We start from the raw sequence: 25,540 nt of genomic DNA on the forward strand, positions 1-25,540 counted from the left end.
TTTCCCTATTCACTCAATTGGTCTTCCTGGATGTTGTTCTCGCCTGTCGCGCCGAATGAACCATGATGGCGTGAAGGGCGGCGCCGCAGGCGATAGAAAGATAGCAGAACCCGCGGAGACGAACTGTTGCGAAACGGAAGTCCCACGGCAAGGTCGGTGAAGCAGAAAGTAATGAATGGCGCGCGATTGAGCAAGACCACCGGAGAGATACGCGGCGCGTTTTGCTGCGAGCACCCGAGCGCCCTTGCCACTATGCAAGTAGGGAAAGGGTGCGCGGCTGCAAAGAGAGCTGCAGATGCAGATTATTATTTATCGAGCTGGCAAACGCTCACGCAAAGAAGGAACAGATCACTTCAACCGAGGAGACGACAGGGACATTGCGTGGTAGATCCGACCGCAGAACATAAGCCGACGTTCGCAGCAAACCCGCCGATATGTACTTCCAGAGCTTTCTCCTTTTCTACGACTGGCTGTTTCTAATAATCGCTTTTGGAGTTGCGCTGTACTTGTAAGTAGGCAACTTTCTTAACTCGGAGGTGCTTTTGGCTTTAACTGCTTTGTATCAATATATGCAACTGTACTTATGCGATGACTGCCGAATATTTTAATCAGTCAGAAACATTTAAAGCGTCCTGGCGTATTTTTTAAGCCACACTGTAAATCTATATGGGAAAGAACAAAGGGAAAACGAAAAATTTATATTTTCACGACAGATAATGTTGTTCAAAAGTAGAAACATGAATTATTTCATTAAAGAATGACTTGTTTTTGTTTATTGGTAAAGGCAAAATTTTTCTGTGATCTTCACAGAAATTTGTCCCCACAGAGTAAAGTGAAAAATTCGTCATCACTACTGTAAGCGAAATGAGATTGGTCCGTCTGTTTATTGTCGTTATTTAACATTTTCGTGCAGTTTCACATGCCACGCATGCGTAGGCAGATCTATCTCGTATGCGCGAGCCGGTTGGTCTTACTTTCCGCATACGATACAGCTAAAATCGAAGCGAGTTAATGCCGCTCAGAGCATGGTTATGCAAACGGTTGTAGTGGATACTTGGATGTGTAGCGCAGTGCCGGGTGTGCTGGCGCCAGATATCTTATCCGGTGGTCGCTACTCATATGTTCCAAGTGGCGGGCTTATCCGCATAATTTGTTACAACCACATCCCAACATTTGACACTCGTATTCCATGAAAGCGGCATTCACGTAAGGAGTAAAAGTTACTCCCTTAATGGGATAGACTATCAGCACTTTTTTTATATAAGTTTACAGAAGTGCAATGAACTGGCTAGTTTGGTGAAATCACAGAAACACACTCTAACGGAAAAGAACAGAAAATATATGTTAGAAAACTGCCATGCTTTCTTTCTCTCTAAAAAAAGAAAAAAAATTGCGCTGAGCATACCTTCTTCTTTGGCGGTAAAGAAGTGTAGATATGCATACGATTATGAGCTATTCGCGGTTACATTTCTTCCAGTTGCCTCTGTCAACAAGTTCGATTACACGCCCATTGACTCTCCATTTCTCGCAATTCACTTATTTTCTTTATGCCACTGGCTTTATACCTTAGTAGGAAGAGTGCGTATAGTATAGTTGTTGGTACATTAAAAACTTGGAGCACGCTTAAGCTTGGCCTTTAAGGGTGGAACGCGATAGCATTCTAGGATACCGGAGAGCTTCTCACGCTTCCCGGCCACTGCAGCTTGTGTAACCGCAACGTTTACCGGGAAACGCTGGCGGCGAACGATGTGCACGGAGGCGAGCTTTCTGGAGCTTTCGCGTGGACCGATCCCGGAGGTTGTGCGCAGCCGCGACAAAAAAAAAAAAAAAACAGCTTTCTGTTATTTCTTTCACACTTTTATTATTGAAGTCTTGTTTAACATAAAAGACATGCGCTTTATTACCTTAAAAGCCTTATTCACTTTATTACCTTAAAAGCCTCCAGGATTGGGGGTATTACGTAAGCGGTGGGTAAAAAATATAAAGAAAATAAATGCACGAGGAAGCGACGTGTAAGTACACGTTTGCTCGCTGTTAAATACGGTAGTTATACACTACAGAAATATGGATGGACCGGTGATTGTGGCGATGTCCTGTGGAAGGCCCTCCGAGTCCGAGGCTGAGCGTGTAAAGAATAATGAGGCAGAAGTGGTAGTGTGCGCACGTAGTCTGGCGTCTTGGAGGAGATGACCAATGCGAAGTGAAATGCGTGCCGGAAGACTGATGTAGGGTGGATGATGACGTGAGCTGTAAAAAAAAAAAAAGAAAACCTACGAAATAAGTACATGCTAGCGATAAGACGCGGTTATAAGGCAGGTTTGTTAGGCCGGATTCTGCTTTTAACGATGATACACTGGCATTATATGAATAACACGGACGAATGAATTTGGTGGCATGATTTTGTACTGATCCTAGGCAGTTAAATATTTTTAGTTAGGGCTCGAGATGGCAGAGGGATATTCCAGTTTAGAGCGTACGAGTGGCTTGTAGGCAAGGAATTTTAGGTTTGGTTGCGCGTGACGTAGATGACATTTTTCGAATCCAAGGCTTCTGTTGGCAGATGGTATGACATTAGTGACTTGCGCTTTCTTGGCTAGACCATTGAACAACGTTACGCTGAGGTATTTATAAGATTGTATTAATTCTATCCTGAGGGAACGGGAGAAGATTATGTTTTCCATTAAATGACGCGAGTTTGCATTTATCGGGGTTTAGTTCCACGAGCCGTTGGTTACATCAGTCCTGGACGCAATTTTAGTCACTTTGGAGAGTCAGTTTATCAGAGGGGTTAGTGACTGTGCGATAGATGTCGCAGTCGTTGGCAAAGATACGGGTGTCATAGGAGACATGCCTTGGTAGGTCGTTAATATATATTAAGAACAGAAGGGGGCCAAGGACTAACCCTTGAGGGACGCCTGATGTTGCTGGAAGAGAACTAGAGGCTTGATTATTAACATGAACAAATTGGGTACGGTTAGTTAGAAATTCCTTTAGCTACTGCAACATGTTAGGATGTAAGTTTAACCAAGAAAGCTTTAGTAGCAAGCGCTTGTGAGGAACCTTGTCGAAGGCTTTCGAGAAATCCAGAAAGATTGCGTCAGTTTGAAGGTTAAAATCAAGGCTCACATGCAAGTCATGGACGAAAATCGCTAATTGTGTTTCACAGGATATGTTCTTACGAAATCCATGTTGAGAAGGATAAAAGAAATTAGTGAAGAAAATTCATTACGTGAGAATAGATAACATTTTCCATGATCTTGCATGGCACACTTGAATACATGGGGTGGTAATTAAGGAGTGATTTTTTTCTTACCTGATTTGAAGATTGGAACGACCTTCCGCACCTTCAAATCGCTGGGTATGTTACCTGTGGAAAGTGATTGTGTGAACAGTAATAATAGATACATTGATGAATCATGGCGAGCATTTTTAACAGTTTGCTGGAGACTTCGTCAGTACCTGCAGAAGACGACACCTTCATATTTAAATGATAGAGGTAATGCCATGCGCGGAAAATGTGACTGTTTGCAAAAGCGATCTCGGTTGGCCAGTTGGCACAAATGCTGGTTTATCAGTTTTGTTTGCGAAGACGGATGAGAATACGGTGTTAAATATATTTGCACCATTCAACGTCGCTCGCTTCTTCTTCAATTGAGCAGGTAAATGTGATGATCAGGGCGGAATCAGGGTTTAGCACTTGCCAGAACATTCCGGGGTTATTGGTTAACATCTTCGGCAGGTCAGTTAAAAAAGAATGCGTGCTTGGGATTACAAATCGACTGCAAATATCTGCAAAGACTGCAAAGCCTCGTAGTAGTTGTTCCATGTGCATGCTCTTGCGTTTCGTTTCGCTGCACATGATCTTCTCCTTTCTGGAAATCATGAAATGATGCATTTCTGTATTTCAACCTCGATGACATGCATAATAGTAGACAACAAAAATCCTTCGACATCAGTCCTTTTTTTTCTCTGTTGCGCTTGTACGCAGTAGCATCATAATGATTTGAGAACTACGAGGCATTCAGCGCATGCTGTGATACGACGCCACCTTTCGGTTCAAGTCGAACCTGGATAGGCTGTTTCTCGGCGTGGCCGCCAGGTAGCGAGCATTTACTTGGAGCCGCGAATAGCCGGTGGTTAACCCTTTTACTGAGTAACTTATACCCCTGTCAAGCGGGCAAGTTAAGTGCACTTACGGAGAGTGCACTCGGTTTTAAGTGCACTTTCCCAAAACTAAACGTCGCAAGCTGCGTGTACTCGCCGAAGAGAGCACACCGGTTGGAGTGCGTTCACGGAACGCCCTTTGCTGGTCGAGTACGTAGCCTCGCCGCCAGTGGTTTCAACGGTACAAAATGTAATGCATAGAAAAAAGACACAGAAGTTAATTCGAGCTGTTGAACAGCTTTTAACAAAATAATCAGAGCATAACTCGCTGATATTCTGTTCTAGCAGGATCAAATGCCGCCTCGTCGCATGCCACCATGTTGTTCTGGATTGGCTAGGCATTCGTCTCGGCCGGTCTTGACTTGCAACATTCTTATGATAAAAATACTTTCGTTTTTTGTTGAGTAAATATAGATTACGATTGTTTTTTATTTATAATAGAACTAAAGCAATCGCTTTTTAGAAGTTCTTTTTTATTTTAATCTACGTATTAAAAAACACGGTTTTAATCTGTCGGCGTTTTTTTTAGTGCGAGTGCACTCTGTTTTTCCGTTTAGCACCACGTAGCCTGAAGTGTCATTCAAGGCCTCGAAGTACACTCCCCGTAAGTTCACTTAACCTGCCCGCTTGACAGGGGTATTACTAACTACAGTGGCAGTGACTGAATTTGTTGAGGGTAAGGCATGTGTCTTGTAACCGGTCGAGTTAAAAAGTGCACAGTAGTTTAGGTGGATATTACGTAATCACTGTGAACCCTAAATCGTGCCTGCAAATGAGAGAAAGAGAATTTTTTAATAAAGTTCGATATATTAAATAACACTCGTGCATTATAATGCACCAACAACACCATGGACAAGATGTGTGTGTATCTCTCTCTCTCTCTCTCTCTCTATATATATATATATATATATATATATATATATATATGTTCCGATCATCATAAGAAAGCAACAATTAATGACACGAAGGACGGCATAGCGGAAATTATTTGTATTTCTTAATTAAATAAATGAACGTATATATGGAAATGAAAGTGGATGAAAAAGAGCATCGCACGCGTAAGGCGAAGACGTGGATTTGTATCCCGCTTGCAACCAATTGTTTTTGATCCACTTACATTTCCATGTATTTATCATTTATTTATTTCAATTAGGAACTACAGTTAATTACCTCTATGCTGTCCTTAGTGTCACTGTTTCTTGGCTTATGATTTGAGTAATAAAAACCGGGCTCCTCGTTTCTTCTCGTATATATATATATATATATATATATATATATATATATATATATATATATATATATATATATATATATATATATATATATATATATAGAGAGAGAGAGAGAGAGATTAGAACTCAAAAATCCATTATGGGAGTGCCCTTTTATTTATTTATTTATTTATTTATTTATTTATATACCCTCAGGGCCCGAGGGCATTACAGAGGGGAGTGGGTACATTCGATAAAGTGGAAGACAAAGAAAACAGCAGTAAATTTGTATAAAACTAAAAAGAAAAAGAAATGTTTTATCAATGCAATAAAGGAAATTAACAAAAATAGCGCACAGTGCAAGGAAAAAGAAAGAAACACCGCTGAACACACAAAGCATAAAGAGACATCATCAACAAGGAAAAAAAAATGACGATGTAAATAGTAATATATGCCTACAAAACAAAGTTTAATGGGCTGAAAAAGAAAATATGACCTTGGCAAAAATAAAAAGGATCACAATGCTACAATTTATAATTATGTCAACAGCAGGTTAGTTAAAGCAGTTTTGATATCAGATATTTCGATGACAGATCGGGGAAGGTGATTCCAACTTGCTGAAGTACTGGTGATGGATGAAGTGAAAGAATGGTTGGTACAGCATGAAGGAACACCAACCTTATGACGATGGTCGATGCGAGCTGAAACGTAACAAGGGAGGGTTATCAATTTATCCTTAAGAATGGGGTTGTCATAATATATGTTATGGAACAGGCAAGGACGGAATATTTTCTTACGTTGTGACAGCAATGGTAATGATGAGCTTTTTTTCATAGCAGTGACGCTGGAGTTACCGTGATGATTAGAAAGGATGAAGCGAGCAGCCCGATTCTGGACAGAATCAAGTTGATAGAGGAGGGTATCTTCACTAGGGTCCCAGGCAGATGCAGTATATTGAAGTTTAGTACAAACTAACGATTAATACAGAGTTAGTTCTCCAAAACTAGAAGAAAGAGAAAAACTGCGGCGTATGTAGCCCAGCATGCGATTAGCGCTGTTGGTTGTATGGTCTACATAGATCTTCCAAGGAAGAGTGCAAGAAATAAATACCCCTAGATATTTTTAACAGGACACAGATTCGAGGTTACTAGTATTAAGATGATATGAGGGCAGTGTAGTATTAGGACGAGAAGCACGCATGTATTTACACTCGTTAATATTTAGTTACATGTTCCACGTGTTAGCCCAGTCAAGAGCATGGTTTATATCGGACTGAAGAAGACCTATATCGGGGTCCCTGTTAATTTAGGGGTATATGACTCAGTCGTCGGCAAGAAGATTAATTAATGAGCATAACCTTGCAGGTGAATCGTTAATATAAATGAGAAAAAGCAAAGGGCCCAGCACAGAGCATTGTGGCACACCTGAGTCAACTGTAGAAGCGACAGAGGAAGTGTTATTAGATGTGAAAATTGTGAACGATCGAAGGGAAAAGAGTGCAGCCATTGAAGAACGTTAGGATCAAGGTTAAGTTTATTTAGTTTAAAAAAGTAGTTGATGAAAAACTTTGTCAAACGCTTTCGAAAAATCTAGGAATATACAGTCAACTATGGAACCCCTGTCGAGTATGGAATTTAGCTCATGAGTAAACGATAGAAGTTGAGTTTCACAGCAAAATGACTTGCGAAATCCATGTTGATGATCTGTAAAAAAAGGCATTTGACTGAAGGAATGATGCAAGGTGAGAGTAAATGGCGTATTTCATAACTTTAGAAGGAATGCACGTAAGTGAAATAGGCTGATAATTATATGGCGAATGGCTATCCCCAGACTTGAGCAAGGGAATCACTCTCCCGACCTTCCAGTCTTCCGTCTTAAGATATTTCTGGAATAGATTAGAAAGCATTATAGGACTGCATACTTTAGTCGTGGTTAAAAACTTGGAATTCATACTATCAATGCCACATGATGAAGAAACTTTTAACTTATCTATTATTCTTTTTATGCCAGCAACATCAAAGACGATAGGGTCCATCGTTAAAAAGTCAGTATCACACAGCTTTAAAAAAAGCAGAAACAAATACAGAGCTCAAAACATTCGCGCATTGATCAAGCTGAATTAGTTGATCGCTTGAGTCTTTAAGGGAGATGGCTTAATTGTCTCTTTCGTTGACTACGCCGCAAAATTGCCTAGGGTTAGGCATTAGCAGAGATGGTAATGTAGTATTGAAAAATAAATCCTTGGCGTGGTTGTCAAGAGTCTAGAATGCATTGCTCAGATCCTATTTGATCACAGAAAGAAAGTACCACTTCTCATCTGGCTCATCTCTTTGGTAGCTGGAGTCGGCATGATTTGAATGTGGAATCTTCGTATGCTTCCAAGATATATATTTTCGCATAGTCGCACTTTGCTTTTAAGAAGACGCCAGTTGTTGCACTATTAGGAAAGTAAAAAGATGCTAAGCAGAGAGCCAGAGAGTAAGCAGAGAACCCGCACTCTTCTACGCTGAAGAGTGCTCGCGATAATGTTTTGCAATAAACGATAAGGCAGAGACGCTGTATGTTGCCGCAATAACCATGCTTATCTTGATACCTAATCGAACGCCGTAGACCTGTCTTTCGTCCTGCTCACCGCAAGTTATTGCGCATGTTCTAGAAATAATGCTTTATCCTTTGAACGCAAATGCTCGAGTATTGGGTGAAAGTCATTACCTTTAATACTAGAAGTGCGAAGAGCGCGATAGACGAGCTCTAATACGCAATGCTGCTGCACGTACACGCGGAAGGTACATGTACATACGTTTACACCGATACTTATACGCATCGTAAGCCAAGAAAGATGAGACTGAAATTCAACGAATGCGCAGGCGAGCCACACGCTACCGCAACTATTGGAGAGACCAGAATGTTGTGCACGAAAAGTTTTCTCTCTTTTTTGGACAGCAGATGAAGCAACTGTTCAAGGTGAGAACACTTTCATGTCTGGCATCGACAGCGGATTTAAAATGATTTTTTTCCTGCAGCCTTTCTACCTCGTTGACCGAGAACTATACAAGAAGCACGGGCGTCTCTTCGGGTAACTTTGCTTAGATACCTTCCCCTCGTGCTCTTGCACGAGAGGTAGGGCGATTGTAACGGAACAAAGCCTCAGCGTTATTCGTGACGCACTTGCTCGTCTTGTGCACAGATCCTTCGAAGATGGGAAGCCGGTGCTCTTCGTCGCTGAACCTGATCTTCTCAAGTTGATTCTAGTTAGGGACGCTGCACTGACCCACAAGAAGGTGAGCATGTGAGCGTTTGTATTTCATCAGGGCGTGTGTTCCTCGGTTTCAGTGCATCTGAGTTGACTGGGCCACTTGAAGTACGTACTCGCTCAAGAGCTGCATTTACAGTTTATGCAAAACATGTAGCACATTCAATGTGGCTATCGATATGTAGATATCAAATGCTTAATTTCAGCTTGGTAAAGCGTAAATTGAAAGTAAGTTATTCTGAATTAAAGGATACAGCATGGAAGACGGCATTACAGTGTGCTTGTCGGCTGGCCGGCTTATAAGTTCACCCCTGGCTTACTGAGAGCATACAATGCAAATACAACATTTTGAATAAAAAAGTTTCCATATTTTACCTAAATATATATCAGACTGAAATTCAGCGTTGTGTCATTGTGCTCCCGTTCTTCCCGCCAGGCGCACTGTTCTCCTTCTTTTCAAACTCAGCCCTGGATACGCGAGCCGTACCGTTATGCTCAGCGTTTCCATTACAGAAGGAATTACATTCAGGTTGGAAGCAGAGTGTCTTAGTGGGCGCTAGAAGGCATCATATATACTAAAGCATGCATCAGACGGATGTGATGTATAGTACGACCGCATACTTGCAGCGATAGGGTAAAATTAAACACGAGCGGCAAGAAGCAAAAAGGAATAGTGTGTGTGAGATCGACAAGTCATTGCTATGAATACGGCTGCTAAACATGCTAAGCGCCGAATTGTGCGTTCACTCCGCCAATCGCATCACCGTCACAGGCGCTCGGAAATGTGGTATCTGGAAAGAATAGAATATAGAAACTTTATTAAAAAATAATAAGAATAATCACTAATGGTAGGGCGCCTAGTCCAGGGCTCCGCTGGCTCTTGCCAACTTCTCAGCTCTCTGGATCAGCTTGAGCTAGTCGTTGACGGCCGAGCTGGACAACAGTGCCTCCCATTGCTCCCTCGTGGTGTTCGTGTCGTGCTGTTCTATGTTGTGTAGCGTGCACGCCCACGTAGTGTAGTATAGGGTTGGTGTGGCCCCGCACCACGGCCCAGGCGGCACGTCAGGACGCGCCAACGTTGGAAACGTATTGGCAGTTCCTGGCCTAATGACGGTCGCCTAAGATTAACAGCGTGCTTCCAATATTCGCAGTGCCATTCTGATTCCTGGCCCAATGATGGCCTAAGGTTAACAGCGTGGCGCGAATATTGGCTGTGCCATTCTGATAGAGATTCAACGTTGGCCCACATTACACAGTCAGTAAACAATATTGGCTGTGCCATTCTGATAGAGATCCAATGTTGGCCGACATTACACAGTCAGTAAACAATATTGCACTGCCGCTCAACAACGCGGGAACTATTGGACCGACTTTCGTACGGATTTGCCAATATGGGTTACTAGTTCGCTTTCTTCGGAGGACATTGGCCCGTAATAAGCCAATTTTTGCCTTGTCGGTTTTTAGTGCTCTACGACTTGCTGAGATTGAACAACGTGTTTTGGAAACTAACGCACTGATCACATGCACACTGCGCAGGAACCAGAAATATGTTTGTAAGCTGCGACCACCTGTGGAACCACCTGTGGTTCTCCCATGTCAACTCCATGCATGGCACACTGCCATTTTTGCACTTCGCCTTCACCGAAATGCGCCCCCTAAAGAGAAAAGCCAGTGCACAACGTAGCAAGCAGGGGAAGTCGCATAACGGGCAAATTAGCCGCTGTTTTATTGATCGTGCATGGGAACATGAGCTTTCCATAAGAAGCAATGGTATTTGCCTGCGCATTGTATATTTCGCATGTACGCTCCGCGGCTTTGGAGGATCAGGATTCTGAGGAGAATTGAGAATTACAGTGCCACAGAACTGATGGAACCGTTTTATATTGCATCGAGATGGAGCGCATATGTATTAGTGAAACTTTTGTTTGTTTGTTAGCATGCATGGCATGTTGCGGTGACATAATCATCATGATCCTATTGCAATATATTTGTTTGTTCGTGCATATGTAGTAAGCTCCTTGTATGAATGCCCCTGACAGAAAAAATTTAAGTGCACGTTTTGGCTTTTCCGTGTCAACAACCTCTCGTCTTTGCCTGTATTTGGCATGGCGCATTCCGGATTTTCTTTTTGGCCTAACTTTCCGTCCTTCAGCTCCCACTTGCCTCTCCCCCACGCACCCGCGTGAGCTTGGTCAATGCTGTGCTGTGGTCAATATTATGGGGTGTATGCATATGCGTAGGTTCATGTAAGTGCCTGTGGGGAGCCTACGCCAGGCAGCGGCATCATCTGTCTTTAGATTTCAATGGGGTGGTGGATATCGCAAGCGACGCCCTCTGTGGTAGTTCATGGTGGCTGAATACTTGAGGTTGACCGGGTCCTCTGCAGCAGGCACGATGAGTGCTCGTTTATGAACGAATCCACGAGCTGCTCTGTCGGGCTGCAGGTTACCCTTGATGAGAGTGTGGACCAGGATCGAGATGATGGTTTGGGTGATGTCTTCAGTGTCCTCCTTGAGTACTTCGGCTCGGACTTGTGCAGCAGGTCTTCCGATTCTTTCTTGTAGGAAGTTGTGGCAGGCCTGCTGGGAATCGTCGTGGTTTGTTAGCGTGTTCGCCTTCGCGGATGGGTGACGCGATGGCCAAATTTTCGGCTTCCGTGATCGTGCAGGGGAGCGTCGATCCAGCGGAGGTAAAGAGGCTCGGTGGTCGAATACCACTGCCACTGCACCCTTGTTCTTCGTCTCACACATGGCAGCGTCCGTAAAACGGACCATGGTATGGAACCTGAATGTTTTCTCCATGTGCTGGGCCCTTACTCTCCTTCTGCCGGAGTGTAGGTTAGGGTTCATGTTGTGTGGTATAAGGGCAACGGGATACTTGTTCTAGACGTGACGAGCTGTCGAGCAGGTTTGTTCGGTTCGTGTTATTATATAGCTTGGAACCCCAAGGTTTGTAGGACCTGCCGGCCCGTGCGAGTCCGCGCAAGTCGTTGCGAGACGTGAAGGGCTTCTGTCTATTCACTGAGGGTGTTGTGTAACCCTGAAGTCAATAATTTTTCAGTCGATGTATTCATCGGAAGGCAGAGAGCCGTCTTGAAAGCCACCCTCAAGAGCGTGTCGGCCAGTTTCGTCTCGGACTGTGTGAGGTGGTAGTAGGGCAGGCTGTATGTGATTCCGCTCACCACCAAGCTTCTGACCTGTCGGAGGGTGTCACCTTCCTTCATGCCTCTGTTCTTGGATGATACGCGGGAGATCATGCGTGATATCACCTTGACACTGGTTTTGAGGAGCGTAACGGTGTGTGTGGCCCGCAGGTTGGACTGCATCCACATGCCCAGGAACTTGAGCAATGGCTTCTCTGGTATGAGGTGTACCTCGAGTTTGCTTGTTGGGTCTGCGGGGACCGTGTGGTTACCCCGGCATCGCCAGACTCGTAGGAATTCAGATTTCTCGGGGGAGCCTTGTAGTCTCCGTTGACTGACGTATTCTTCGATGAGGTGAGCTGCAGTTTGCAACCCTTCTTCTTCTTCAATGAGGGCCCTGTTGTGGCCCAGAGTGTTATGTCGTCTCGTAGATGACGTGTCGAGCTTTTTATAGGCAGTTCATAGCGACGTTGAGGAGCCTGGGTGAGTGACAGCTCCTTGTGGTGTGCCCTTGTTGGGAGGGTGGCTCACTAGAGTCTGGATCTTCCCCATCTTCAGCTCCGCCGTGCGGTGGCTCAGGAAGCTCTGAACGTACTTGTGCGTTCGCTCGCTAGAGTTGGTGTTGGCGAGCCCTTATAGGATTCCTTGGTGGCTGGTGTTGTCGACAGCCCCTTTGATGTCGATTGCTAGGAGGGCGTGTTCGCCGCTGCGGGGAACGTGGCTGAGCACCTCTTCCTTGATTTGGAGTCGTACGTCTTATACAGACAGGCCTGCGCGGAAACCGAACATGTGTCCAGCAGTTTGTTGTCTTCTGTGTATCTCTGTAGTCTCGTGTTTACATTTTTCTCGTACACCTTGCCGAGGCAGGACGTGAGCAAAATGGGTCTGAGGTTTTCAGTTCCCAATTTCTTGCCCTGTTTGGGAGACGTTATTATTCGTGCTTGCTTCCACATCGCCGACACCGTACTTTGTTCCCAGTCTTGGTTGAGAAAGGCTGTGGGCGCGGAGACGGACATGCCGCAAAGGTGACTGATCATGGAGTTCGTGATGCAGTCCTTGCCCGCCGCCTTGTGTTACGGGTGGTGGCTGCGATGGCCGCTGTCATTTCATTATCTTTGATAGGTTCGTCCATTAGGGGGTTGGGTTGTCCTCTGTAGGATGTTCTACATGGTTGTGGGAGCGGGATCTCCATAGCACTTGGTCTTAATGGCATCGATGAGGTTTTGTTGGCTACCTTGTAGGCGTGTAGTAACCGCTCCAGCGCTTTGTGTCCTTGTCCTTTGGTTTTGGCGGGGTCCAGGATGGCTTTGAGTATGTGCCACATTTTGGCTGCCACATCTTGGCCAGGCTGCCACCGAAGGAATCGCAGAATCTATGCCAGTTCCCCGAGGTGAGTTCCATGGCATATTCTTTTGTTTCCGCTGTTATTTATGCTATGCATGTCTCCATTGTCCTGTTGTTCTTTTGCGTTTTCTAGCTGTGGATAAGGCCCTGTTTGGCATCCCACAGGTGTAATAAGTGGGGATCCACCTCTGGGGTCTCTTCCGTTCTGGCGATTTCCTTTGTGTTGTGCTTATGTCGATAGAGGTTGTCGCACCGGTCTTTCAGGGTCGTGATTCTGCCTACGTCATGTTCTTGGGCTTCCCTGATTTTTGGCCTGTCAGTCAGTTTGTCTGCGACCATCCGCCTGCGCAGGCATCCAGACTGTAGTGTTATGTTCAATATGTAGTGATTGCAGTCTAAGTGTTCTAGTGCGTTGAACCATTCGGTTCGCGTGGTTTGTGTGATGAAGGCGAGGTAGGGAGTGTCGCGTGTTACGTCGTTCCCTTCCTTCATCGATATAGGTTTGGGTCTGTGACGAGTGCGAGGTGACACGGTTGAACTAGTGTTTCTAGCTGGAGACCCTTTCAGTCCTGCCTCTGGTACCCCCACAGCGTCTTCTGAGTGTTGAACTCGCCTATGATTACCCTGGGGCTGTCTTTGGCGAGGCGGAGGGGTGTCCCTAAAGAGTTTGCCTATGTTTGCCCGCCTTTGGCTGGTGGGGGCAGTAGATGCTTAGGACGAAGGCGCTCTGTTTCTGGTTGCCTTTGTAGACAAGTTCCAGGAGTAAGTGTAGTACGTCTACGTCATCTATGGGTTTGTTTTGTATTGTTGTGATGTTCCCGTCTACTAGTGTGGCTACCTCCTAATTGTCGTCTTGACTTGTAGGGTATTCCTCGTAGCCATGGTAGTTGGTTGCGTGCTGGGCTCTTAATTGTATGGCTATGATTCCCGGTGGCTTTGAGGAATGAGCAATCAATTGTGTCAGCAGCCCTTCTTTCCTTCTGTACCCACGGCAGTTCCATTGCCAAATTTTTAAGTTTTCTTTGACTTGCCTGTATGGTCTGGGCATTGTTGGATGTTGCGGTCGGTGATGTTATGATCTGATGTATTTGGTTCGGTACTGCCACAGATACAGCTTTGTAGAGGTTCTGTCGTTGTATCTTTTATGGAGTGAAGCTCGTCCTTAAGCTTGCTGTCTACTGTGGCTTCCATGTGTTTTATTGCTGCCTCTGTGCGTTGTATTGCAGCCTGTGTTGTTTGTTCCATCTGGGTGTGTGTAGCGTTCATGAAGGCTTGCATCTAGGTGCTGATGGCATCGACACGTGTTTCTAGGTCAATAATGGCCAGGTGTGGGGCCATCTCTAGTGGTATTTGCGTGAGCTGTATCACTTGTTTGAGTTGTCTATTTTCTTGTGTGAGTCTTTTTATCTGTGCGCGCGTGGTCGCGAGTTGCTCTTCGAATTTCATAGATGGTGGCGTCTATGACTTTTTTACGAGGGGAGGCTACTGCTCACCAGCTTACCTTACCCCCTTGTCTTTGGGTGCCGCGGTTGTTGGTGCTGTCTGATGCTGTTGATTGGGCGTCGACCGATATCGCCATCTGGGCGACCGGAATTGAGGCCGGAGGCGCGAGCAGGAGCGGGTTCTGGACGTCGGGTTGGAACCAGACCTGCATCTGTAGTTGGTCGACGACTCCGAGTAGTCAAAGTCGGAGTTCTCCCACTCGGAGCTGAATTACCACGGAGCGAAGGTCAGCCGCCTTGGTCGACTGGGTGACCGGGTGGGGCTGTCGTTGAGGCACCCGCGCGATGCGGACTTCGCGGGTGCCGACCCGAAGATTCGCCATAAGCTCTTCTTTGCTGGTGCCTGCGTCGATGTCGTGTGCGATACCTTTATGTAGGCCCTCGGATGTTGATAGGTACACCTTCACAGGACGTGATAGCCCCTGGAAGGTGAGGCTCATAATTTTGAGGGTGGCCGCCGTGGCCTCGTGAGGGGTGCTTACGATGGTGATGTTCGAGCCGGGTCACGGGCGGATGATGAAGTCGTCCCTCTTGCAGGTCGGAGCCCCTCCGGTGGCTTAGACGATCGCCTTGGCCACTTGGTGGGTCTGCAGTTTTCGAACTATGAGACCCGGCATCGGCCGGATGATGATTTTCATGTCAGTGCGCGGGAGCGCAGCCGCACGTCGACGAGGCCTGCTCCTTGCAGCCGCACGTCGGTGAGGCCTGCTCCTTGCAGCCGCGTCTTCAGAAATAGGTGCTCGGGGTCCATGCTGCTCGCAGGTAGCTCACGAAGTGGCTTTCGCGGCGGCGGCTGGCGCCTGGCTTAGAGCTAGCCCTAACGGCGTGGTTTTCGATGCCGTGGTTTGCCTGACTGGGTCTTGCTCACCACTGGGTTGTTGTTTCTGCAGGCGGCGTTTCCCATGAAGGGAAACGACCGTTTGCCACTGGGATTCTTGATTGTGGAGCTACTACGAGAGGACGGAAGACGGACCGGGCAAGGGCTCGCCAGGCAGGGGTCTCGGGTGACTATCGGATGCAATTTCCATGGTTTCGGTAGCGGTGGGTCGATGGGCAATGGTGCCTGGGTTTCACGCGATCGTAGCATTCCGGGCTGGGTCGCCCCCACAGCTCACCGTCGACACGGTGGCTACTTGTGGGTCTCCGAGCTACCGCGCGCAAACGATCGGCGTTAGGGCTAACCCTAATGTCGGCGTGGCCGACCGAATAGGGCTCTCGTTGGTCGTAAAAACTGCGGCTCACCGAAGTTTGGTTGCGTTGAATCCCCTTGATGTTTACGAATATATTCCGCTGATCCCAGTGGTGCCAGGAGATTTTCGGTGCTTCGAAAATTGAAAATCACGGAGCCGACGCGAAGCACGTCTGCACGCCTCGAGCGCTCGCACCGCACCCCGTGGTAACGGGAAGGAACAGCTATGGTCTACTTTTCCAGCTGTTAATGATAAGCTACATGGTGTTTTCACACAAGTTTCATGGCTAAAGAGCGCGAAAAACGATTGGACGTAATTAGGAGCTCGGCTGACTGCGAGGACAGGGTCTAAAACATCGTTATTTTAGGTGCATTACACTCTCTACACACGCGGGCAGAGGCGTGCAATACATGGCTAAAACCTTTCTATCTCGCTCTGTCCTCCAGAAGCTCTTGTGGTCTTCCCATTCTATATTATGCAGTGGGCTTCCGCGTCTGTCCCGTCTCTGCCGATATAAAGCGCGTGACGTTGCGAGGTAGTCCCGAATAGCCGTGTAAGCCTGCTGTGATAGTGTAGCAGCTGAGATCTGCACATCAAGAGGCAATTTCGTCAGCGTTTACCCGCATAACTACTCACAATGCTGCAAGAATTTAATTATGTTCAAGCAGACCGCTACACTACATTGAGTAGTAGCGGAGAGATTGTGCGCTCTCGCTGAAGACGTTTGCAACGAATGAAGGCACTGCTAGTATCAAGAATTGCTATTATGATTAAAAAATAAATTCTGGGGCTTTACGTGACAAAACCACGATCTGATTACGAGGCACGCCGTAGTGGGGGACCCCGGAAATTTGGACCAGATGGGGTTCGTTAACGTGCACCTAAATCTAAGTACACGGGTGTTTTCGCATTTCGCCCTCATTAAAAGGCGGCCGCCGTGATCCCGAGATCACGTGATCAGCAGCCAAACACCATAGCCACTAAGCAACTACGGCGGGTATGATAATCCATGGGCTTAAATAAGTCTATAGAAAGCAGCCCTGTGTATTGGAACATGAAAGGTACTTTGTCCTTGGTTTCGGCCCAGTAATTCAGCCTTGCGCATTTCATTTTCTCATTCAACTAGGAAGTAGACAACACGATGAGAGCGCAATAGGATTGTAACTGTGGTGTGTTCTTTCCCGGCTTCAGTTGACTTCCAATTGCAGACCCATTGGATTACCATGTCATATCAAAGCGGCGGCGCGCATTAAACACAGCTAGCCTAAAGTGTTTCATTTGCAATTCTGATTAGAAGGCTGGCTATGATTCACGCGGTGAAAGTACCCTTTGGAAGGGCTACTTCAGAGTGGAATATTGCCTCGGAATATGCACCGAGTGATGACTCGCGCAGACGATCGCGTTGACACGTGTACTTATTTATCCTTTTTCCCGGGACTGCATGTTACCCACTACTGCTGCCACTGCTGCCAAACGTGAAGTGTAAATGTCCGGTACTAGGGTGATGCCTGAACTAACCAGGTTCCTAAAAGACATTCGGCAAGACATGCGTGATATGCGAAGCGCTATTGAAAAAGAACTCCGAAAGGAATTCAAAGATATGAAACATTCCATTGATTTCTTCAGCACCCAGTTTGACGCAATGACGACACGGTGTGCTGCAATTGAAAAGGAAAACGCTTCCTTAAAAAAGGAAAACGCTGCTTTGACAGCCAAATGTCAGGAACTTGTAGGGCAAGTGTCTGGCCTTGAGGAGAGGGTGACAACCCAGGAACAATACTCTAGAAGCAGAAACGTTGAAATTAAAGGTGTGCCATTCACTGAAAATGAAAATCTTTTTGCAGTAGTAGCGAAGCTCGGCAGCCTGGTCAATGAGCCTATCTGTGACGCAGACATCGATGTTTGTCACCGTGTGCCGCGGAAAGACGGTGGCTGTCCGAATATTGCCGTTCAGTTTCGTTCGCGTTCAAAGCGTGATGGGCTCATTGAAAAGGCGCGAAAGAAGCGTATATCCGCCACTGAATTCGGTCAATCTGGTCATGCTTCTATTTTCGTAAATGAGCACCTGTGCCCAACACTAAAGAAGCTTCTTGGGCAAGTTGTTGCGCGGAAGAAAGACAAACAGTGGAAGTACGCGTGGACTCGGGATGGTAGAATTTTCGCGCGGAAAACTGACACGTCACGGGCACTACGCATATCTGCAGTTCAAGACCTTGATAAAATGGAGTAAGCACTTGCTAGTGTGCATCGGGCGTCGTCCTTACTGCAGCAGTTAAACATGGCTGAAAGACAGTTCACACCAACTGACGTTGGTAAAATATTTTCTAAGAGAAGTAAGTGCACGTCCTTTTTACATTTAAACACGCAATCTGCACGCAATAAGGACGATGATCTCAACGCATTGCTGTCTTCTTTTGGTTTTTTATTTGACATTGTCATGCTGTGCGAAACATGGTATCGCAACGAAGAAGTGTTGCAAATATCAGACTATGTCTCTCATTATCTGAATCGCTGCAATAAAAAAGGCGGCGGTGTCCTGTTGCTTACAAGGACTAACTTGCATTGCGAATTGTTGAAAGACTTTACTCAAATTACTGCTGACTTTGAAATTTTGACTGTTCTTCATGGTCGCAGCATTTTTTCTGTGGTATATCGCCCACCGGGAGGGAATGTGGTTAATTTTCTTAAATACATCGACAACCTGCTATCCTGGGTTAACGATAACGACTACAGTTTAGTTTTGGGTGGTGATATTAATATTAACATGTTACACGATAGCCCACTTCGCAGAGACACATTGCGGGTACTTGAATCAAATGCTTGCATTAATACAATTACTGCTCCTACTCGTGTTCAAGGTGACAGCCAAAGTTTACTCGATGTTTTCATTACGAATTTTGACACAGAAAACATTGAATCGGGCGTAATCACTGCTCACGTCAGTGACCACTTGCCTATCTTTCTACTTATTAATTCACCTGTGTTGCCCTCGCGTCTTTCTAAAGATCAACACTTCACATTTCAGGATATTAACCCATTCACACTTGAGAAATTTCGCAACGAAATATTGCGCATAAACTGGCAAGACGTGTATAACGAAAAAGACTGTGACAAAGCGTACGAGTTCTTTTTATCATTTTTTCAGAGCGCTTACAGAAAGTCGTTTAAACGCAAAACAAAAAAAGCCAGAAAAGCAAGGAAACCTTGGATTACTGACAGTACGTTGAAGTTGATCAAACAAAAAGATGCTCTTTTCAAGCAATTCCTAGGCACAAGGGATGCAACAGATTTAGCAGAGTTCAAAAAATTCCGGAATAAAGTAAATGGTACTCTAAGGGCAGCAAAAGCGCAATATTTCGAGAAATTATTTAATCAAGAAACGATAATGCGAACCGATATCACTTGGAAAAAACTAAACAGTTTACTTCGTGTAAACAATCAGCCAGAGAATGCAGAAGAGTTAGAAATAAATAATCAGCCGACATCAGGCACGGCATTGGCTGACGCTTTTAACAATCACTTTGTATCGCTGGTGAATAGTTCCTACGATCCTCGTTGCACAGAATACGTAAAACCAAAAGTCGTCGAGAGTGCATTCCTAAGCCCCACTAACACTCATGAAATCTACAGCACGTTTCTCAGCCTTCGAAATAGCAAAAGTTGCGATATTGATGATTTGCAGATTCGCCCAGCTAAGCATGTTCTAGACCTAATTTGTCCTGTCTTAGAGCACGTGTACAATCTTTCACTGGCGAATGGCATATTTCCTCGGCGCATGCAAATAGCGAAGGTAACAGCACTTTTCAAATCTGGCGACAGAAACGACCTCTCAAATTATAGGCCGATATCGATCCTGCCTATTTTTTCTAAATGTCTTGAGAAATTGATTAATACCAGAGTAACCGCTTTTTGTAAAAAGCACAATGTAATTACGGATTACCAGTATGGGTTTAGAAAAGGTTGTTCAACAGAAATAGCTTTACTGATGCAAAAAGAGATAATTTTACGAGGCTTTGAAGACAATTTACTTACTCTCGGTGTCTTTATTGATTTTTCGAAGGCTTTTGACACCCTTAATCACGACACTCTACTAACAAAACTTGACATTTATGGCTTTAGGGGAACTTTCCTGAACTTAATTAGAAGTTATTTGCAGTACAGGTATCAGACCGTTGTCGTGGGTAACAACTGTTCAAAAAATTTGCCTATATTCGCTGGAGTTCCTCAAGGAAGCATACTAGGACCACTATTGTTTAACCTGTATATAAATGACATAACTAATATCAATACCAACGCCCAATTTGTTATCTATGCCGACGACACTAGTTTGTTCATAACTTCTAAGGACGTGAAAGAATTACTATGTGTTGCTAATGATACACTAGCCCAAATAAACAAGTGGAGCTTATTCAACTCATTAACTATTAATACTACCAAAACAAAAGGCGTGCTTTTCCAGCCAAAAAACAAAAGGCACAGTATTGACGGACATCTAAAAATAGGCACATCTTTCATAGACATAGTACCATCGGTTAAAAGCTTAGGTGTCATATTCCAAGAGAATATGCTGTGGAATGACCATGTCAACATTATTGCTAACAAACTTGCACGTGTTGTTGGAATACTAATAAGATTACGCTTCCTTTTACCATTAAGAGTGAAGCTCCTACTTTATAATTCTCTTTTCTTATCTCATGTTAACTATTGTCGCCTCGTATGGGGCAACACGACTAGCAGTAACATCAATATTCTATATTTATTGCAAAAGAAAGCCATCCGTGCAATTTCGAACTCTTCATTCGATGCGCATACTGATCTTCTTTTTTGTCAATTAGATATAGCGCCGATAAAATCGGTCTACAATACAATTTTGCTGAAACGCTTTTTTACGGAAAGAAAAGGTAGCACTCATTTTCTTTTGCACTTGTCAAGGCTAACACTAAATACAAGCAGTTTCAGTACACGTCACAGAGAAACTTGGCATATTCCGCACTCAAGAACTAACTACGGGAATCAAATGCTGCGCCATGAACTACCATCTCTACTTAACTCTTTTCATTAATCACCCTACTTATTATCATTTCAATTGGGTGGCCAAACTTGCCACTCATATTGGCACTCACGTGAATGCTTAGTGTTTTTCTTTGTGTTTTGTTCTGATGTATACGTGTTCTAAGCTGTAATTGCACAGTGACCTATTTAGTTTTGTATTTCTGTGAATGTTACCCGTAAATGAAAAGGGATTCATAATGTCTGCATTTTGTTTTTTTCCTGTTCGTGTTTTTCGTAACTTGTATGACAATACTATATCTGCATTCATGTCAATTTTTTCGCCGCAGTGCGAAGTAACTTTGTATAAATAGTCCCATTTATCCACATATTGTTTATATTTTTTATTGTTCATCTTGTACTTGTGCACGCATTGCTACGTGATGCCAAAGAAACCAATAAGGGACACAGACCTAGTCAAGCCGATTTTATGGCTTTTTGTCTGTGCCCCTGCTATCTGTACGTTGTATAGATACAAATAAAGTTCAAAGTTCAACTTAAAGTTATCACTCAGCGCAAGACACGCCTGCACGATTTGGAACTTACTCGATCGTTATCTTTGATTCTATCTGTTGTGCATGTGCTCGCCGAACTTTGCGTAATAAGACTGCATGCGCGACACGAATTGTGATGTGCTTTCTGGAAGGCACGCGGGCACCAGCGATTAGGCTGGAACGTTCGACGAGTCATGTACAAAAGCCAACATGTTTGACCCACAGATCAGATTTCGACGATCACTGACTGTGTTCGCCGCTATCATTGCAATTAGAGTGTCCCCTGCTTTTGTGGGCACAGGTTCACCCAATAATAAGTTTTGTGATTCAGTTTTGTTACTGCGTTTATCGTCGTCACCACGACGGCACAGTATGCACGAGATGGTGGTATTTTGGGACTCAAGCGATACATGTCCTTTGAGATGGGCGGTAGCCCGCCACCAAGGAACTGTAATCTAGAAAAAAGCATCGATGCTTTGGCATACCAAGGAGCATGTTATAGGACTCTATTAGCAGTGGAATCACAGACACTTGCAAACAGCATGTCCTAGAGGAGGTGGCTCGGTGAATTTACCACAAGTGCGGAAAACGTAGTACTGAGGACGAAAGTTTACAACGCGAAAAAGATAAATATTACGGTTCTGCATATTTGAATGGCTCACAATAGAGAGAGGCAAGCTGTAAGTCATAAAGAAGGTACATATGCCTCACGTCTTAATTTCAAACTGCGTCGCTAGGTGGTGACAATATTTGTTTTGCTTTTTCGTGGTATCAATGAGCCTCAAGCTTTTGTTTCTTATAGTACGAGGGTGAATCAGAAAGAATTTTCCCCTTTCTTTAGCTAAATTACTGCTGTAATGTGAAGTCAACATACTCATTCTCAGCGGTGGACCTTTCTTGGACCGGCCTGGCCTTATCTGCCGGTAGCTCTGCGGTACGGCGCTGCTGTCAGTTGTTCTAGATGGTGGTTGGGCTTCATACGTCCATGGTGTACAAGCCATGAACTGTGATTCATTTTCTATGGAACAAGGGACGAACGGCCATCGAAATTCACAGGAAAATCGAGCCGACGTATGGGGAAAGGTGCCTCGCTTTGAGAAGTGTGAGGTGGTGGTGTTGTGAGTTCGCAAAAGGGCCGTGAAGACTTGCGTGACAATGATCGTTTGCGGAGGCCGCGTGCGTCGCTGACTGACATTTCCCGCATGGATACAATGCTGAAAGCGGATCGGCGTGTGCACCTCAAGGACATTTCCCGGGAGCTTGGCATTTCGTTTAGGAGTGTTTACGCCATCGTTCACGGGTCCTTAGGGTACCGGAAGGTTTAATTTCGGTGGGTGCCTAAGCCGTTGGATGACATGATGAAAAGCAAGCGAATGATTGCTTCACTGAATTATCTGCAATGGTATGCCGAGAAAGATCAAAATTTCCTGGACCGCATAGTTACTGGTGATGAAACGTGGATACTACATTTCACGCTGGAATTGAAGCAGCAGAGCATGGTGTGGAAACATCTGGCTTCGCCTGTGACACACGCATACATACAAAGAATACGCTCAGTGTCATCTGTTGGGAAAGTGATGCTTACGGTCTTCTGGAATCGCCGAGGACCGCTCCTGCTGGATTTCATGCCACAAGGTGCAACCATCAATGACGACATTTATTGTTCCACACTGTCACGTCTGCAAGCTGCCATCAGGCGAAAACGCCTAGGAATTCTCGATGAGGACAACGCGGTTATCCTCCACGACAATGCGAGGCCACGTGTTACAATCAGAACCGCCGACAAGCTCTGGTAATTTCACCAGGAGAGTCAGGACCACCCACGATACAGTCCGGACCTCGCACCTAGCGATTTCCACGTTTTCAGTCCGCTTGAAAAAGTTCCTGGCAGGACACCGATTCACGTGCGACGATGAACTTGGTTAAAACACGTTGGCAGGCCAGTTGGTTAGAATCCATGATAGAGTGTATAAGCGCGACTGAACGAGGACGTAGAAAGAAACAGATACACAGAGAAGCGCTGTCTCTGTGTATTTGTTTCTTTCTACGTCCTCGTTCAGTCACGCTTATACGCTCTATCATGGCAACGATAGAGCCAAGACGCACGTTAAAGAACCCCAGGTGGTCCAAATTTCCGGAGTCCCCCACTACGGCGTGCCTCATAATCATAAAGTGGTTTTGGCACGTAAAACCCCATAATTAATTCATTAATGAAGCCAAGACAGCAGTTTTATGGCGGCTCCACACTCAGCTGGACAAATTCTACCATAGGGGCATCTCAAATTTAGTGTTGCGATGCGAAAAATGGGGTCTCAAACGGTGTGGGGATTATGTGGAAAAATAACGTAAGGTACGTAGAATAGTACGTATATTTCTAATTACCTGTATGTACCTTATTTTGGCCAGTGTAAAATAGAAGCAAAATCTTTCTGATGCGTTCTCGTACGTACGTGTCATTCTTTTACGATATGCCGCCTATTCAGAAAATGTCTACTTTCTGCCACTTTGTGAGCTCGTCACTGACACTAGGGTGAAATGCAACAGATGTGTCCCAGAACGGAGGTATTAATATTGCGACGGTGTAGTGACACTGAAGAACCAAACATGCAACTCTTTTGTTGACCAACTTGAGACCAGAATAACAGGCAACACTCCAACCAAAACGATAGGATCCAGCGCAGTCATCAGTCGTCAAATCTGACTTCACGGATCAATTGGAGGAAATACATCCGGTATTTATACATATGATGTTCCAACTACGTATATTAGAGAATGCACAACACTGTTAACGACGCGTATACGATCTAATCAGACGCGTTCCTTTCTAATCAGAATCGCTGCTTTGCTGTATAATTGACGATAACAGTGGAAATAGTTCAGATACTGTAGACGCGTCTTGTATCGTGCGAAAACTTGATAACAGTTATACCTAATCCGGTAGAGGCGAGCAGTGGAAAAAAACTAAAACCACGATGCACTGATATACCGAACACAAGGCCTTCTGTCAGATCGCTAAGAGGCCATCGAATGGCTTCCATTCGATGGCTTGCACCGACGAGGCGCAGCTGGAAATTCTGCAACTGGGTACGCAAACATCAGCGCGATCCGCTATGAGCGGTGCTTAAAAGACACGGGACTTTCTGACAAATTGTGACTCTACACTGTGTGACGTAGGATTGTAGGGTGACACTGCGTAGCACTAGGAACACCTTTGCGGGTTGCGTGACAGTGCCCACCGAAACAGTTCGTGTGTATCGTGTGTGCGTATGTGTGTGTATGTTTCTTCATTATTTTTTCATTTTTTATCCTTTTCTTTCTCTCTATCGCATACCCTTGCCCCTCCCCCAGTTCAGGGTAGCCAGCCGCAGATAATCTCTGGTTAACCTCTCCGTCTTTTCTTTGCCTTTCTCTCTCTTTCTCTGTCTCTGCAACTGGGATATTTGTGCTCGCGCGGAAAGAAACCAAGTTACGTATATTTCTTTGCAGTATTATGCACAAAAATGAGAAACGTCAGCACGGAGAGCGATTGAGAAAGATGGCTCGTGCGTTGGTAACCACCTGTGCTGGTGCCCCTTCCTCTAATCAGCCGGATGGACATTTATTCACTTCTGCACTGGAATCAGGAAAATGCGGGCACTTTATGTTTGGATAGAAGTTTGTAGCCTTTGAGAGACAGTCGTGGATGTGACACAGATTTCCCCTTCATCGCGTCCTTGCGTGAAGTAGCCTGAGGGTATATGTAAGCCTTATGTAGTCCAGTGTATCATAGGAATCTCTCATAGCTGTGAGGGCAAAAAAATAAAAAAAAATGGAATTGCTTTAATATTTTTCAAACTTATACTAGAGAACATTGGTAACGGCACTTCGAGTGGCTTGCATCGTGTCAAAAGACCTCTGCAGCTTCCTCTACCGAATCCTCTGGTCAACCTCTTCGCCCTTTTTCTCAATAAACCTTCATCTTTCTCTGTCTCTCTCTCTACCTCATTTTCGGAAATTTACTGTAACCCAAGGCAAATACACGGGTGCCAGCGACCTTCATCAACATGCAATCACATACAACTCTTCCGTTTGTAGGAACATCCGTCAGCCCTACAACTGTTCTGATGACATCATCATTCTTAAACTAGGAGAGACGCCAACCGGTACGATGACAATGCGATTCAATAAATATGTATATTACTATTGTTACTG

General features: G+C 45.0%; 1 protein-coding gene across 1 annotated transcript in view; it reads left to right on the forward strand.

Annotated features, from left to right (window-relative positions):
* Positions 1–315: 315 nt before the first annotated feature.
* Positions 316–25,540, forward strand: part of LOC126539901 (cytochrome P450 3A24-like) — a 94,075-nt gene continuing 68,850 nt past the window's right edge. The window contains exons 1-4 of the mRNA XM_050186715.3: positions 316–508; positions 8,243–8,339; positions 8,399–8,451; positions 8,563–8,656. Of these exons, the coding sequence (XP_050042672.1) occupies positions 435–508; positions 8,243–8,339; positions 8,399–8,451; positions 8,563–8,656 (318 nt within the window). The 5' untranslated portion in view covers positions 316–434. The remainder of the gene's footprint in view (positions 509–8,242; positions 8,340–8,398; positions 8,452–8,562; positions 8,657–25,540) is intronic.

Source organism: Dermacentor andersoni, chromosome 2 (assembly GCF_023375885.2).
Source record: "Dermacentor andersoni chromosome 2, qqDerAnde1_hic_scaffold, whole genome shotgun sequence".
NCBI classification, from domain to species: domain Eukaryota; kingdom Metazoa; phylum Arthropoda; class Arachnida; order Ixodida; family Ixodidae; genus Dermacentor; species Dermacentor andersoni.